This window comes from Sprattus sprattus, assembly GCF_963457725.1.
Source record: "Sprattus sprattus genome assembly, chromosome: 3".
Lineage (NCBI taxonomy): Eukaryota > Metazoa > Chordata > Actinopteri > Clupeiformes > Clupeidae > Sprattus > Sprattus sprattus.
In genome coordinates, this window is record NC_137922.1 from 39,737,100 (window position 1) to 39,750,763 (window position 13,664).

General features: G+C 42.7%; 3 protein-coding genes across 3 annotated transcripts; all 3 read left to right on the forward strand.

The window, feature by feature from the left end:
- Positions 1 to 2,207: 2,207 nt before the first annotated feature.
- Positions 2,208 to 6,127, forward strand: zdhhc4 (zDHHC palmitoyltransferase 4; the record flags this gene model as incomplete). Its single annotated transcript, XM_080834206.1, has 7 exons — positions 2,208 to 2,276; positions 4,043 to 4,173; positions 4,296 to 4,369; positions 4,519 to 4,697; positions 4,797 to 4,922; positions 5,212 to 5,456; positions 5,834 to 6,127. The coding sequence occupies exons 2-7, from the start codon at positions 4,051 to 4,053 to the stop codon at positions 6,125 to 6,127; spliced, it is 1,041 nt and encodes a 346-aa protein (XP_080690332.1). The 5' UTR covers positions 2,208 to 2,276; positions 4,043 to 4,050.
- Positions 6,128 to 6,838: 711 nt separating this feature from the next.
- Positions 6,839 to 9,384, forward strand: pgp (phosphoglycolate phosphatase). The gene is made up of 2 exons (XM_080836064.1): positions 6,839 to 7,619; positions 8,184 to 9,384. Exons 1-2 carry the CDS (start codon positions 7,025 to 7,027, stop codon positions 8,507 to 8,509), a joined length of 921 nt encoding a protein of 306 aa, XP_080692190.1. The 5' UTR covers positions 6,839 to 7,024; the 3' UTR covers positions 8,510 to 9,384.
- A 421-nt stretch (positions 9,385 to 9,805) lies between these two features.
- Positions 9,806 to 13,268, forward strand: bricd5 (BRICHOS domain containing 5; the record flags this gene model as incomplete). Its single annotated transcript, XM_080835485.1, has 5 exons — positions 9,806 to 9,859; positions 10,639 to 10,779; positions 11,009 to 11,116; positions 12,171 to 12,324; positions 13,174 to 13,268. 5 exons carry the CDS (start codon positions 9,806 to 9,808, stop codon positions 13,266 to 13,268), a joined length of 552 nt encoding a protein of 183 aa, XP_080691611.1.
- Positions 13,269 to 13,664: the final 396 nt, after the last annotated feature.

Consider the following 13,664-nt stretch of genomic DNA (forward strand, 5'->3'; position numbering starts at 1 on the left):
TGTCCAAATCAAATCCCTCTCTACACGACTACAGCGCACACCTCAGCCTGACGCCTCCTTCTTAACACACCAGGACTGTGACTTTAAAATGTCCTGTCATCTCAGAGTCGGCCCACAGGAGCATCGCAATCTCAAATTCACGAGCAGGGGATGATGGTGCGCAGAAAAACCAAAGTGCCCTTGCCGGCAAGTTGACTCTGCAATCTCCGCCGAGTCTGGCTGGCCAGCCCTGGATGCCTTACTCGCGAAAGCACCAATCACGAAACTGGGACACGGCAGCACGGATCCTTAATAATTCTTCCTCCAAAAAGGGTATTGTGAGGCCCCATTTTTCTATAAATACCAATCCTTCCTCTGCTCTAGCTGCTGGCTCCCTCTCCAAGGGCCAGAAAGTGGCCCAGAATCGGCTTGAGGATCCGGGAGGACGGTGGTGGCTAATTGGAACGTCTGTGTGATCTGCTGCACACTGCCAGTGTTGCACACTCACTCACTTGCAGCAGCAGGAGAGGGGCATTTAAAGCCTTTTGCTCAGGGGTAAGCAGCTTAAAAGTAGCAGTATCTTATGGTGTCTGCACCGCATGGCAGAAACACATGCCTTCATTCATAATAAGATACTCACAGTGACTTCACTACAAGTTTCCCCAAATGGTTGCACTGCACGTTTTGTGAACCATCTACCCAACAGGGGTGGTGACAGTATTGTTGAAACAATAGTATAGTTCAGTACAGTATAGGAGAGTACAGTGCAGTGTAGAGTAGTTAATATAGTTTAATATGTCAATGGTGTCAGCTGATAATCGGATGATAATCATGGTGGCTTTCTTATTGGTCTCACACTCATCTTAAGCTGCACAGCTCACACACTGGTGCACCCTTCTGTCTGGGAATGGGAGACGTGGGGTCAAGTGGGTGCACTTTCTACTCTTCTCTGTATCATGCCAATATAATTTTCTCCTTGAGGAAAGGGAAAACGACCACAACCTCACAACATGCGGAGCCTACGGTGTATCTAGAGATGAACAGCCATGAGATAACACCCGCTCAACCTGTCAACAATTTACTTGAATCCTAACTACGAGGAAAAATGGATGTCGTTTGACATGGCACCAATTACAAGCTCCTGTGGCAGGGCGATATGTCATTTGTTTAAGGATTGTTCACGGTGCGTTATACAGGGCTGATTGAATTATTTAGCTGTGATGCTTGTATCACCAAACAGACACTGTTCCACAGTCAGTGTCTCCCCTTACAGCTCTTAAGAAAGTCACTCAAACCATCACACAGTCTAATACATGCTTTCTATTCTGGACAGTATGGAGTGCATCTATAAACTGTGCTAATAATGATAAATTCATTAGAATACATGTACATCTTCAGGGGGGCCATGCTCTGGCATGTTTAGTCAACTTTTACTTGTGTATGTGCCTCTGGAAGATGGGGTGGATTTAAACCAGTAAACAGTACACTAAAATGTTCAAACACAATATTAATTTTAAAACACGAGAGAGTAAGCATGTATGGCTGGACTAAACCATGAGAGAATATATCCGAAGGATGGCAATGACAACGTAGAATTGTGCTTGAAAGTTTTAATAGTAAAGTTACACTAGCAAATACAGCAAATACCACCATGTTATTTAGTGAGCCCCGGAACAGAAATAGTAATGTTTCATTAGATTAAGAATTGGGAGACTACCATTTACACTTAGTGAACTATTTTACATGTATTGTAAGCCATAACATTAGCATGTAGAAATGCACACCTACCTCCCTCACTCGGGTGGAATCCGCAGGGGATGAATTAATTCGACTATAGGCTAGTGGTATCACGGTCTAGTGCTTGGAGATGACATCAGTGGTTCTCTTGCCCATGTGTAACTTGATAACAAGTTGAGAATCAAGTAGCCTAGCAACCCAATCCCAGAAGTGTGTTCGTGGTCTGTGTGGTGGCTTTTCCACATTTATTAAGAGTCTACAAAAACTACCTGTTGTTAGGATTATAGTAGCCACATACAATCAGAAATGTTTTGCCGTAAAACAATAATACAAATGTTAGAATAGAAATTGTATTTACTTGGCAGAAGTAACAAGCACTTACGTATTTTTTTCAAGAATTGCCTAAATTGAAGAGCCATGGCTTTGCCTAACAGGTAATACACGTCATTGCATGACGTCAGGTGTGTGAAACCAGGAAGTGCTCTATGGATTCGAGCAAGGCTTCAAACAGCAAGTGGACACCAACCGAAAGAGTATAAAGATGGTGCAATATCTCAGGGGTAAAGTATTGAGCGTTTAAACTATTATGACTTAAACACAGCATGAAGTGAATAACTGGAAGCTAGGGGTAAAAGAAAATATGATTTGTCAGGGAAAGAGTTATGTTGTTTGTTACACGTCGTCAACATTCATCCACCAGGAAGATCTTGTTGTGCTGTGAAATAACCCTAGATAACTTTGTAACTAACGATTTTCAATAATACGTGGTTTTGCTTTTTAATGTGAGTAATCAACAGCCTGGGAGAAGGCCTAGGAATACGATTTTAACAAGCGGCACACTCTCGATAAAGCCGGTGTTACAGTTCTCCTGAGGTCGATTTTAACTCGGATGAGAGACCACAACAACAGAGTTAACGTGGTCTTACCTATTGATTTTATATAGTTTCTATATACAGTCGTTGTTTTTTCTTGTTGTCGTGTTTTCACCTCAGGCTGTTCTAAACAGCTGGGGAGACTGATTCGTCCGACGGGGAAGACAAAACACAAACTCTGCAAGTGTGTGGATGTATATAAAAATGTTTGTACCCTTTATTTCCTGTGTATTTATTAGTCTACTATACCGGTGGGAGTTTAAATGTAAAACAAAAATTATATTTATACATTGCAAGCTTTCTCTGCGGGTAGACTGTTAACTTGAGGCAACAAGTGGGACCGAGTGCCTGAACTCTTTACCCGCTCTTTGCAGCAATTACACATGTCCTAAAAGAGCAAAAGGAATAGGGTTGTGTGCCCGAACCGCAAAGGTGTTGTTAGGGTCGCGCGAATGCCAGTTATTCACCCCGTTAGCATTTGCTATACACCATTAACGCATAGGCCTGTCTTCCTAAAAGCTTTTTTTTTTTACTTAGCCTGTCAAATACATGGTGCCTCATTACGTAATATGACCACCGCACAAAGTGAAAGAATGAGCATGGACGAAAGGCCCTCTGGGGACAAAACCATGGGCCCTCTAATTCCAGAGCTTGCGCAGTGGTCCCAGCACGAAGCAATAGTCATAGTCAGACCTGGTCCAACCACCCTGTCATCTTTAATGCCCTGTCACCTTTGGGCCCCGATAGGCCCATGCAGTGATCCATGCCAGAGAGAAATTAGGAGATTTTTTCTGTTCCAAGAAGATTGTGTTCCTTTCGAATGATAAGATTCCTGGCAAAAATAGTGTGTTGTATGTCTTATTCTGAATGAAAATTTAAGGAACTATAGTTTTTGGATATGGCGGCTGTAGACTGTGAATTAAGTTCGGTGGTTTTGCAACCTATAGAGTGAATATGAGGCATAAGTATGACTTGATAACAGATACATTCTTTGGTTGAATGTTTGCATTTTGTGAAATGTACATGTATACATAAGAAACAATACAAGTTTATTTGTATAATATATATGTTACTTTACGCCTTAAAATGTTTTCGATCCTAGAGTAGGCTAGTCACCATAATTAACTGAAGTTAACAGCAATGTTACTTCTTAGACAGTAATCGTAAACACACGGTGAACTAACACCTCAAGTGGCCTACAGTTTCATTTTCTGACTTTCCATCGAAGATTTGTCAAAATCGCGTCCTTACATTTTTAGATAGGACTCGAACGAATAACTTAAAATGGAGTGAAAGGAGTGAATGGACACCATAAATCAAAGAATAGCCGAGTTCCCCAACAAATATGGATGGAGTGAAAGTCAATGGACCACCTAAAAAACCCCAAAAAACGGAAATAATGACACCGGTAGTTATAAATTGTTGACAGCCTGCATTTACCCTTTTTTTAACAGATTAGCAGATGGACTTCCTCACACTGTTTGGTGTTTACGTGGTAGTCGTGCTGACGTGCATTGTTCTTGTCTGCAAATATGCTGGTCAGGAGCAGACTCCTTGGGGACGCTCCTACAACAGCGTGACAAATGTAAGTCCTAAAATGTACACATGGTGGAGCTATACAACAATATGAAGTCTGTTGATTTAAAAAAAAATGTTATAATTGTACTTCTTTAGGAAACTTATAATATTCTATTTTGTGCTTTGCAGGTAGTCTCTCCATGTGTTCCACTATGGCTTAAAAGATTATTCAGTAAAGCCCTCCACAAGCTTTTTCATGAAAGGTGACAGACATATAACTAATACAAGTGTCAAAGATGCATGTGCCATGGATATGTGATTCCATGAGTTTTGTTTTGATAAAAGAACCTTATTAACATAAATGATTTACTGTTACATTTTACTTACATATTATATTTTCATTACATTACAGGAACAATGCATTTATTTACACGCATCTCCTGCTGGAAGCTGCAGTGTATGCAGAATACTCCTATGAGGTGTTTGGCCACTGCAAGGAGATGGACACTACTCTGACAAACCTGTATATCCCTTATGTACTGTTGGTGTTACACCTCTATCTTTTCTACCTCTGCTGTAGTCGAGATCCTGGTAAGCAAGATGAGAAAATACCACCTCTTTCTGCCCATCTTTGGAAAATTACATTTTAACTAATGTAGTGGTTGATGTTTGTTCTGGGTTTGTTTTAAGGCACAGTGACAAAGGCTAAGCATGCTACCCAAGTGAAGGTGTATCCATATGATGGGGAGCTCTTTCACCCGGGAGAGATGTGTCCTACGTGTAACTTGGTGAAACCAGCCAGGTCGAAACATTGCAGTGAGTGCCATGCAACAGCACTGTTAAACGTAGTGGCACGATTTGTTCTCGTCAAATTAGTGTGTTGGTAACCTAGCAAGAATATTTTGAACGTAGGACAATTAGAATGTTAATTAGAATTGAAAATATTGTGTTTTTCTTTCCTAAATGAGATAAAAACAAATAAATACAGGACCTTTGCTAACTTGTGTCAATTAACCTAATGTATTACCTTGTCTACCGGTGCAGGTCAAAATACAAAATCCCCCTCAAATGTCCTCATGGCCTCTCTCCTTCCTGTCTCCTTTAGGGGTGTGCAACAGGTGTGTGCAGCGGTTTGACCATCACTGCGTGTGGGTGAACAACTGCATTGGGGCTCAGAACACCCGCTACTTCCTGATGTACCTGCTGAGCGTGTGCGCCATGGCCGGGGACATGGCCATTCTGACGGTGGACCTGCTGCTGAATGTGGTGGCCAGGACAGGCATCTTGTATGCACACTACGTTGACGCCCAGGGCCAGCAGCAGCCCACAGGCGTGGCCTTTGTTGTTCAGGTGAGTCATAGTTCTGTGGCACAGGGAAGGATGAAAGCTGAACTGTTGTAAGGCTCTCCTTCAAGTGGACATTTATTTTTGTGGAGCACGTGGTTACTGTGGAGATGGCAGTGTCAAGGTGTGAAGGCCAGAATAGCCCAATGAAATTAATCGCAGTCAAATATGAAAATAACTGGAAATTGCTATCAGTAGAGCTCTACAGAGCTTGTTGTCAGTATTGTAACTGCATTGTAAGCAAAACTGGATATAAAACCAAGAGTTGCTCTTAACTTCAGTATTTCTTATCTATCAGACTTCTTTCTCTCTATTGGAAGAGGACAGTTTTGTTCCCTCTTAGCTGTTTCCCTGACAGTCTCACTTGCTCGTGTTCTCCTCAGCATCTCTTCCTGACGTTTCCCAGGATTGTGTTCATGCTGGGCTTCCTCATCTTTGTTTTCTTCCTGTTGGCCGGATACGTCATGTTCCACCTGTTTCTGATGCTGGGGAACCATACCTCCAATGAGTGGGTCAAGGCGAGGGGCCGTGGTTGTCAGCACTGTCACCCGCACTCAGGCCACCACTGCCACTCGTCTTTCAACCCACTCAGGGGGTTCTACAGCAGGGGGTTGCTCAAAAACCTGAGTGAAATCTTTGTTCCCCTGAAACCTCTTAAGAAAAAGAAACATAAATAGAATTTTTTTATTATTATTGTTGTCACTTATATTTTTTTTATGACTGCTGTAACTTTACACATTTTATTAAGATAAATGTCATTGAATAAACATTTTTTATGAGTGAATATCCATGCTATTCTGTATTCCATGACCAATCCACTAACAATGAAACTGTTAGTGACTAAGCTTAGGACTTAACCTATGAAAAAGAATATGAAACATATCTGTTAACCGTTAACCGTTTTTTTTTTTTTTTAAACTCCCTTTAGTTGTCTAAAAAACACACATATCAGTTATAACTGCCTAATTTGTGTATGAAGTAGTAGGTTATGTTTAATATGATGACCTAAAGACACATTTTATGTAGGCTATGTATAATATATCAATATTGAAAGTAGCTTTCAATATGTAAAGTATATGACCACTTTAAAATACAAGTGGCGTAGTCAGAATTACTCCAAATGATAAGCTAAGCTTCTTTTCACTGGAGGTCTCCATGGAGGAAGCTGAAAAATGATTGCACGCTCCGATCATTAGCATATATTTGTTTTTGGAGTTCAAATATTTGAAGAACATTCATACACCACAGTTAAATGCAGTACATCACTAAAAACATACTAACCCTATTTATTTAAATGAATCTTGTATCGAATAGGCGGAGGATATTTAAGCCCCTGTCCCTTTAAGCCGGTGCGGAAGTACACTGCCGTGAACCATCGCTGAAAGGAGGTCATACGAAAGCTATAAAAACCTTGCGTCCGACTGACTGACTACCGAATGGAGTGAATTACTTCTTCATCGCTTGTTGGAGTATATGTAATGTTCATTGATTAAATCCCAGCGGTACTGAGGTTGGAGTGTGCCTAGCTGACAGGTGCTAAGCTATTTTTGGACGTCAAAGAACAACGTGTGTAAATGGCAGCGTCTAAATGTACGAGGTTAACTGGATCGCTAGTCAAGCAGTTGCTTGATTCAGTGGACAGTGTACTGTTTGACTGCGATGGAGTTATATGGCGAGGTGATCAGGCCATTCCCGGTGCCTCGGATGTAATTAACCAATTAAAGAAAAACGGGAAGCGTGTCTTTTTTGTGACTAATAACAGCACAAAGACTCGAAAAATGTATGCTGACAAATTAGCCATGTTAGGGTTTAACGCATCCGAGGAGGAAGTATTTGGAACGGCCTACTGCTCTGCAATGTACCTAAAAACAGTGCCTAAAATACAAGGCAAGGTGTACCTGATTGGAAGCAATGCTATGAGGCAAGAGATAGAGAATGTAGGGATCCAGACCATCGGCGTTGGACCTGACCCCATTTCTGGTGCTCAGACCGACTGGGCCAATGTCTCACTGGACCCCGAGGTCAAAGCGGTGGTTGTCGGGTTTGATGAACACTTCAGCTACATGAAACTGAACAAAGCACTTCAGTACCTCTGCAATCCCAGCTGCCTCCTTGTTGGCACAAATACTGATACAAGACTTCCACTGGAAGGGGGGAAAGCAGTTCCAGGTAATACACATGGAGGGCTTCGAAGTTATAATGCACATGGAAACCACTAGTTTAAAACCAACCACACAGTCGTTCTAAAACTAGTGTATGAGCCAAGCCATTTACAATTTTCACCTGAATGTTGTATAGCAATCGTTTTGCTTATGGGGACAGATATGTATCTGGTCTACAAGGTTCTCAGTTTGGCACATTTCATAGGAATTTGTGTGAAATACAGACATTTTAAACAGCCACTGCTCAAAATCTATTACACACATCCAACTTATATTTGTCTTCCTCCTGTAAAACAATCTTTTTTGGGTGTCTGTTCTGTTTTAAGGCCAGTGGTGATTTAATATAAATATAATCCAGTGATGCATAGTTTTAAGAAACATATAGTGAGTATTTGCCCCCCCAGACTGGTAGTTGTGACTAATTCTGGCCCACGAACTATAAGGGAGAAGTAATGCTTCATGAATATGAAGATGTAATGCGGAAGTGTGACCGCAAGATTGTTTCAAATATGTTGTAACTCCCATGAAGACATATCCACTTACGTAGAACTGCTCTTGTCTGTCTCTGCAGGTACTGGCTGCATGGTCAGAGCTGTGGAGACAGCAGCCCAACGCCCAGCCCATGTGGTAGGGAAGCCCAGCAACTTCATGTTTGATTGCGTGGCTAAGCAGTTCAGCCTGGACCCAGCTCGCTCCCTCATGGTGGGCGACCGACTGGACACGGACATCATGCTGGGCACCAACTGTGGGCTGAAGACCCTCCTGACTCTCACGGGAGTGTCCACCGTAGCCGAAGCCGAGGACCACCTGAAGAGTGGGTGCCCCAATCGCACCGGCATGGTGCCTGATTACTATGTCGAAACCATTGCAGAGCTCCTTCCAGCGTTACAGGGGTGAAAGATCAATCGTATAATATAACCGTCCACATGCTCACCTCATTTGGATTCAAAGAGTAGCCAGGCAGGGAAAGATTTTAATTATATTAGAAATGTGGGCAATGTGGTAAAAGTACATTGTTTGATTTTTAGATGTGTCCAGTATTGCTGTAATACAAGATCACAGCAAGCATAGAGTTCTGATTGGGAGAGGCTGATGGGAAGTGCAATGCCTGTATAATTTCCATATCATCTCCCATACAGTATACAGACTAATTTAGTGATAGGTGTGCTTTTAAAGGAGAATGTAACTGGACTAACAGATTTCTCCCTTATTTTAATTCCCCAGTGCACTACTAAGCAAAGTATTGTTTTTGAAGTTTAAAGGTATATAGAGGGTCCTCCACAGAAGTTGTGCAATGAGAAAATGATGACCTTTTCATGGGTTTCAGGAGTGTCTGTTTTGTGTTATTGAAAACATTTTATGTGACATACGTTACATATATTAAAAACTACAGCATTCACTGCAGTATGATGGTGCAAAATCATGATATGCATGTTATAAATGTATCAGCTTAGTCTCGGTTGTCATTACATTAACTAATGGGTTCTCTAGACAGGGAATACTGTGTTCCTATGGTGTGTCAGTGTCTCAGATGTTTCAAAATAGACATAGGCTTAGTCTTGGCTCTGTTTGTCAACTGAGGTATTTCTTCATCACACTAAAGATGCAAAAACATTTCTGCAAACGTGAACATTGATAGACTCCAGATCCTACTGTCTTTTGCCAAACAAAACTGGATCCCTGCATTCCTTGACCTTTCCTTCCTGTACTTGACTTGGTGTGCATCTGGCCTCAAGTCTTAAGATGATCAAATAAAAGGAAAACAATTATATTCTCACAATCAAAGCCTTCCTTGTCATGTGTGGCGATAGACGGGTGGCTGACTGAACCTCCGCCACCCTCGTGCCGGAAGCTCCTAAAGTCACCTTGGTCTGTCAGCGGCTGCAGGCAGGCACTGTGGATGGGCCGAAAATACAGCCCTTGGCGACGACAGGACCTTTCTACAACAGAGAACCTGTCTTTCCCCCCTTTGTCCATTGTTCAAGAGTGGGGTGTTCAACCAATGGTTGGGCACGTCACGTGTGTCTCTTGGGGTGTGTGTGTGTGAGCGGGTGTGTGAGGCAGCCCTTGATGGCAGAAGGACAGGTAGCCTACCTACCACTGTGTGAAGCGTAGTCCTGGTGATGAACACAGCCTTGATGCAGAGAGGTGGGAGACAGGTACTGTGAGGCAGAAGCAGAGACCGGGTGCAGGATGGTGAGGTGCTGGAAGCGCACAGAGGCCTCGACAGGGGACTTGGAATGCACGGTAATGGGCGTATGGATTGGCTCCATCAGTAGGCTTCAGTGTAGAGTCTGTTGTTGAACGCGTGGTTGGTGTGAGTTGAAGTCTGTGACATTACTTATCAAGAGCTGACGTGTTCAGTACTGACAGTAAACCACTGCTGGGTTGTGTTACTGATTCTAACATTCAAATGAAATTCTCATTTGTGTTCTAGTTTGAACGAATACAGCATTGAATGTTGGTGTGAGTTAAACTGAGCTGTGCTGAATTGCCTGTTTATATGAATATAATCAGCATTTCCTGCCATTACATTACATCTAATTGGTACTGGTTACATGTACAATATTACATCTGTAGAATAGACTTTATTAAGGGTCATACCAAACAGGAGAATAAAGTAACTAATGTTTGAATTTCCTGCCAAAGGATACTGGCCAGAATGTGGCTCCAAATTTTCTTCACCGAGTTTTCTGGGGATGCCTGTCTGCCACGCTGTTCATCCTGATTGTGGCCGTCAGTGTTTACGCACATTTAGGCATCTCACAAGATGACCCAGAGGTGAGAGATTAACATTTTCCCAGTAAAATATGCAACAGTGTTCATGCTAACCATGTGCATTTGTGAAGTTGGCTGAAATGATGTTATGGCTAAAGTGTCTGTTAAACTGCACAATATAGTTAGTGTGTGCAGTGTCACCTAGTGCATCTTAATACCATGAGAGCTTTTCATATTTGAATTTGTGTTTCTTACTGAATTTGTAAGTCACTGATCTGCAAACCTATATTATGTAGTCTGCTTTGCAGGTTGTCAGAATTACAGCTCCTGACCAGTCTGGTAATTTCTTCAATCAATCTGCGGTGGTGGACAGACACAACAATGTGATTACCTGTTCAGTTACATCACAAGCCAACCATACCTCTACGGTGCTCTTTGACATGAAGCATGTAAGTTTACCTCTATTACCTGTTATCACCATACCATGACAGCCTGTCAAGCCCCCCTGAGAAGGATTAAGATGTTAATCTGTAGCCATATTGGATCCTTAGGATGCTTCCACATTCCTGAAAAATTGTGGGATTTCCCTTAATTCAGAGGGGTTTCCCTTGTTTTAACTCTATATGGACTTTAAATGTAAAAGGAGCTCATCTCAATCCATTTTTTTTTAATTCTCAGGGATTGGTGTGCTACAAGCCAGATAACCAAGACACCTGCTTCCTGCGTAAAATGGAGGGGTCGGATTATGACAATGTGAACTCGTTATTGAATGTGTCCCTCCAACAGGTAAGGCTGCTTTCTTGAAGCTTAGAATGTTATGAAAGTAACAGGGCTTGTCTCATAAAAACAGTCGCCTGTTCTCCCGTGGCTGTCTGTAAATGTCACTGTGAGAATTGTCAGCTCCGTATGAGTGACTGTCGCCCCCCCAAGCAGTCCTGTCCCAGTACTCACGGGCCAAATGAGAGTCTGCTCCGGCCACTCCACTCTGTGTGGCCACAGAAAGGGGGTAATGGAGTGACTGGGACACGAGAGCTTGGAACGGGCCGAGCCTGAATTCCACAGCGCACCTGATCCCACTCTCCTCTCACCCCTCCTGGATCCCATTACAGGACGGGACCACTGGTTGCACAATGGCCACTCTGTTGCCTCCTCCTCTGTCTCTGTCTGAGCCACTGACTGGAAAAAGAATGAAAGCTCTTCCGTTCAAGGAACTGGGACAGCTGGAGAGCCTCAGGAGAAGTGAAGCTTCTGTGTGACAAGGGTGGATTGTTTTTTTTTGGTTGTTTTTTTTGACATCTTCAACCCTCTCTTTAGACTTGAGTGCTGAAAATGGCAGAAAGTCCTGTCTAATGTTTGAGTGTTTTGTTTGTTTTTGTTCCAAGATCACAAATGGTGGCACTTAATCAGAGAAAGATCAGAACAGCTTCAAGGCGGGGAGGACCAATCCCTCTCCTTTAGCCTGGGACATTCAGCCTGACCTGCTCTGTGGAGGCACTTACTCCAAACAAAGCCTATTGAACTCAAGATCTAGAGATTGCCTCGATTTTTTTAATCTGTAGGTACAAAGAGCCTTCGAGAAAGGAGAACCGCTTGGTTACATGGTCACCCAAGCATTGCAGCACTCAAATAAGGCTCAACCTGATCTATCAGTGGGGTAAATTGTGTAATTACAAATGCCTTTTGAGCCAGAGGGGCAACATTTGAGCTCGGAAGCACTAAGGAAACAACAGAGGCCATTGTCTAATCAGGGGTAATATGGTGTGCTCCCAACCCAAATGTTGTGTAAAGACATGCCAGAGACAGACAAATGAGACATGACGACATATGCCTTTTTCTCCAGGTTGACCAACTCTGGCTGATGGGGAACGAGACACACAGACACTCTGAGTATTTGGGGGTTATCGCAGGCAGTCAAGTGGACACCTCAACCCTCCAAAAGCCCATTCAGGACCTCTGCCAGCAAAGTTCTGTACACTGGACCAAGAGAGCCGATGGTGAGAATTCTCTAGATAAATTCACGAACTGGCCATCAGTTCTTACAAAATAGTTTCTATCTGAAATATTAACTAGAGGAGATGAGCTACTCCCACATTCATCCAACCATTGAAGAATGTATTGATATCGATAACAGAACAGCTTCCATTCACCTTCAGCGGAATTGGAACAATTTTGCACTATATTTTAGACCAAAGGCCTTTTCTAATGTCAAACCTCTCTGGTTTTATTCTGGAACCAATTCAATTGACTTCTTGAAATAATACCACTGTAAATTAACAAGAAACAAGGACCTTCTCAAAAACTATGCCTGAAACTGGAGATGCATGTGGTGGCACTGCTTCCAAACAGACTGAGACTAAGAAACCTAATCCCAGACCTCTTGGCAGTGTGACCTTTTCTCGGACTGCTGCAGACGACAGAACCCTTAGATCTAAACCATCAGACACTCATTAATGTAGGGGTCCTGACTGATTAAATGAGCAAGCAGAGAACTAGCAAACAGCAACAGCAGCAAGTTCACTTAACATAACGTAGGTCAGGATCCATGGCCACCAGCCATTAATCCTTCAAATGATAAGGCTCTCTATTTACGCTGGAGGCAAAGTCTCATTCAGATAAGATCTCTGTGTTCACTATGGAGGCCAGGCTGAAAGACAGCAGTAACAAAAACATGGCAGGCCCAACAAACATTAGAAGAATGCCTGCTAAATGAACTACTAAATGAAGAATGAACCGAACTAGTAAAAATAATCCTCTTTTCAAAGTATAAAGGGTTATATTGGCATGTTTACATGAAATTGTGCATGTAATAAAATTAACTCTGAGATCACACCCTTTGCCCACAGGTCCGGGGAGACAACGGCTCATTTACTTCTGTATAGACATCTGCTTTCCCAGCAACATCTGTGTGTCCGTATGCTTCTACTATCTGCCCGAATGAGGGACCGGTTACTAGGCTCAGAGTGTGACCACAGCTGACAAGAACAACGGATCTCTCTCTCATTCTTTCCCTCTCTCTCCATCCCTGCTGCACAGAACCCAACACATTGTCTGGAAGAAGGGACGAAACTCACACACACACACAGAATCAAGTGCACACACACACACTCATGCTCGCTCACCCGCTCTCACACACACACATATTCATAAGACTCATCGACCTAGTCATTCCACAGGGGAAAACGGAAAGAGTTTGACAAATTATCTCCAAAGCACTCATCATCATCATCTTTCTAGTGCCCCTTTGGAGAAGTGCTCCAATGGCATTCATTTCAAAGACTCATTCCTGCTCGCGTTCCATGTAACCTGAAGCCGATGATTAACTGAGTTTTTCTGC

What these genes read in the sequence shown, in the direction of transcription:
- pgp (XM_080836064.1), top strand. Translation starts at nt 7,025, where the DNA reads ATGGCAGCGTCTAAATGTACGAGGTTAACTGGATCGCTAGTCAAGCAG. An exon ending in AGGGGGGAAAGCAGTTCCAG is followed by an intron (nt 7,620 to 8,183) that starts GTAATACACATG and finishes CTGTCTCTGCAG; the next exon opens with GTACTGGCTGCATGGTCAGA.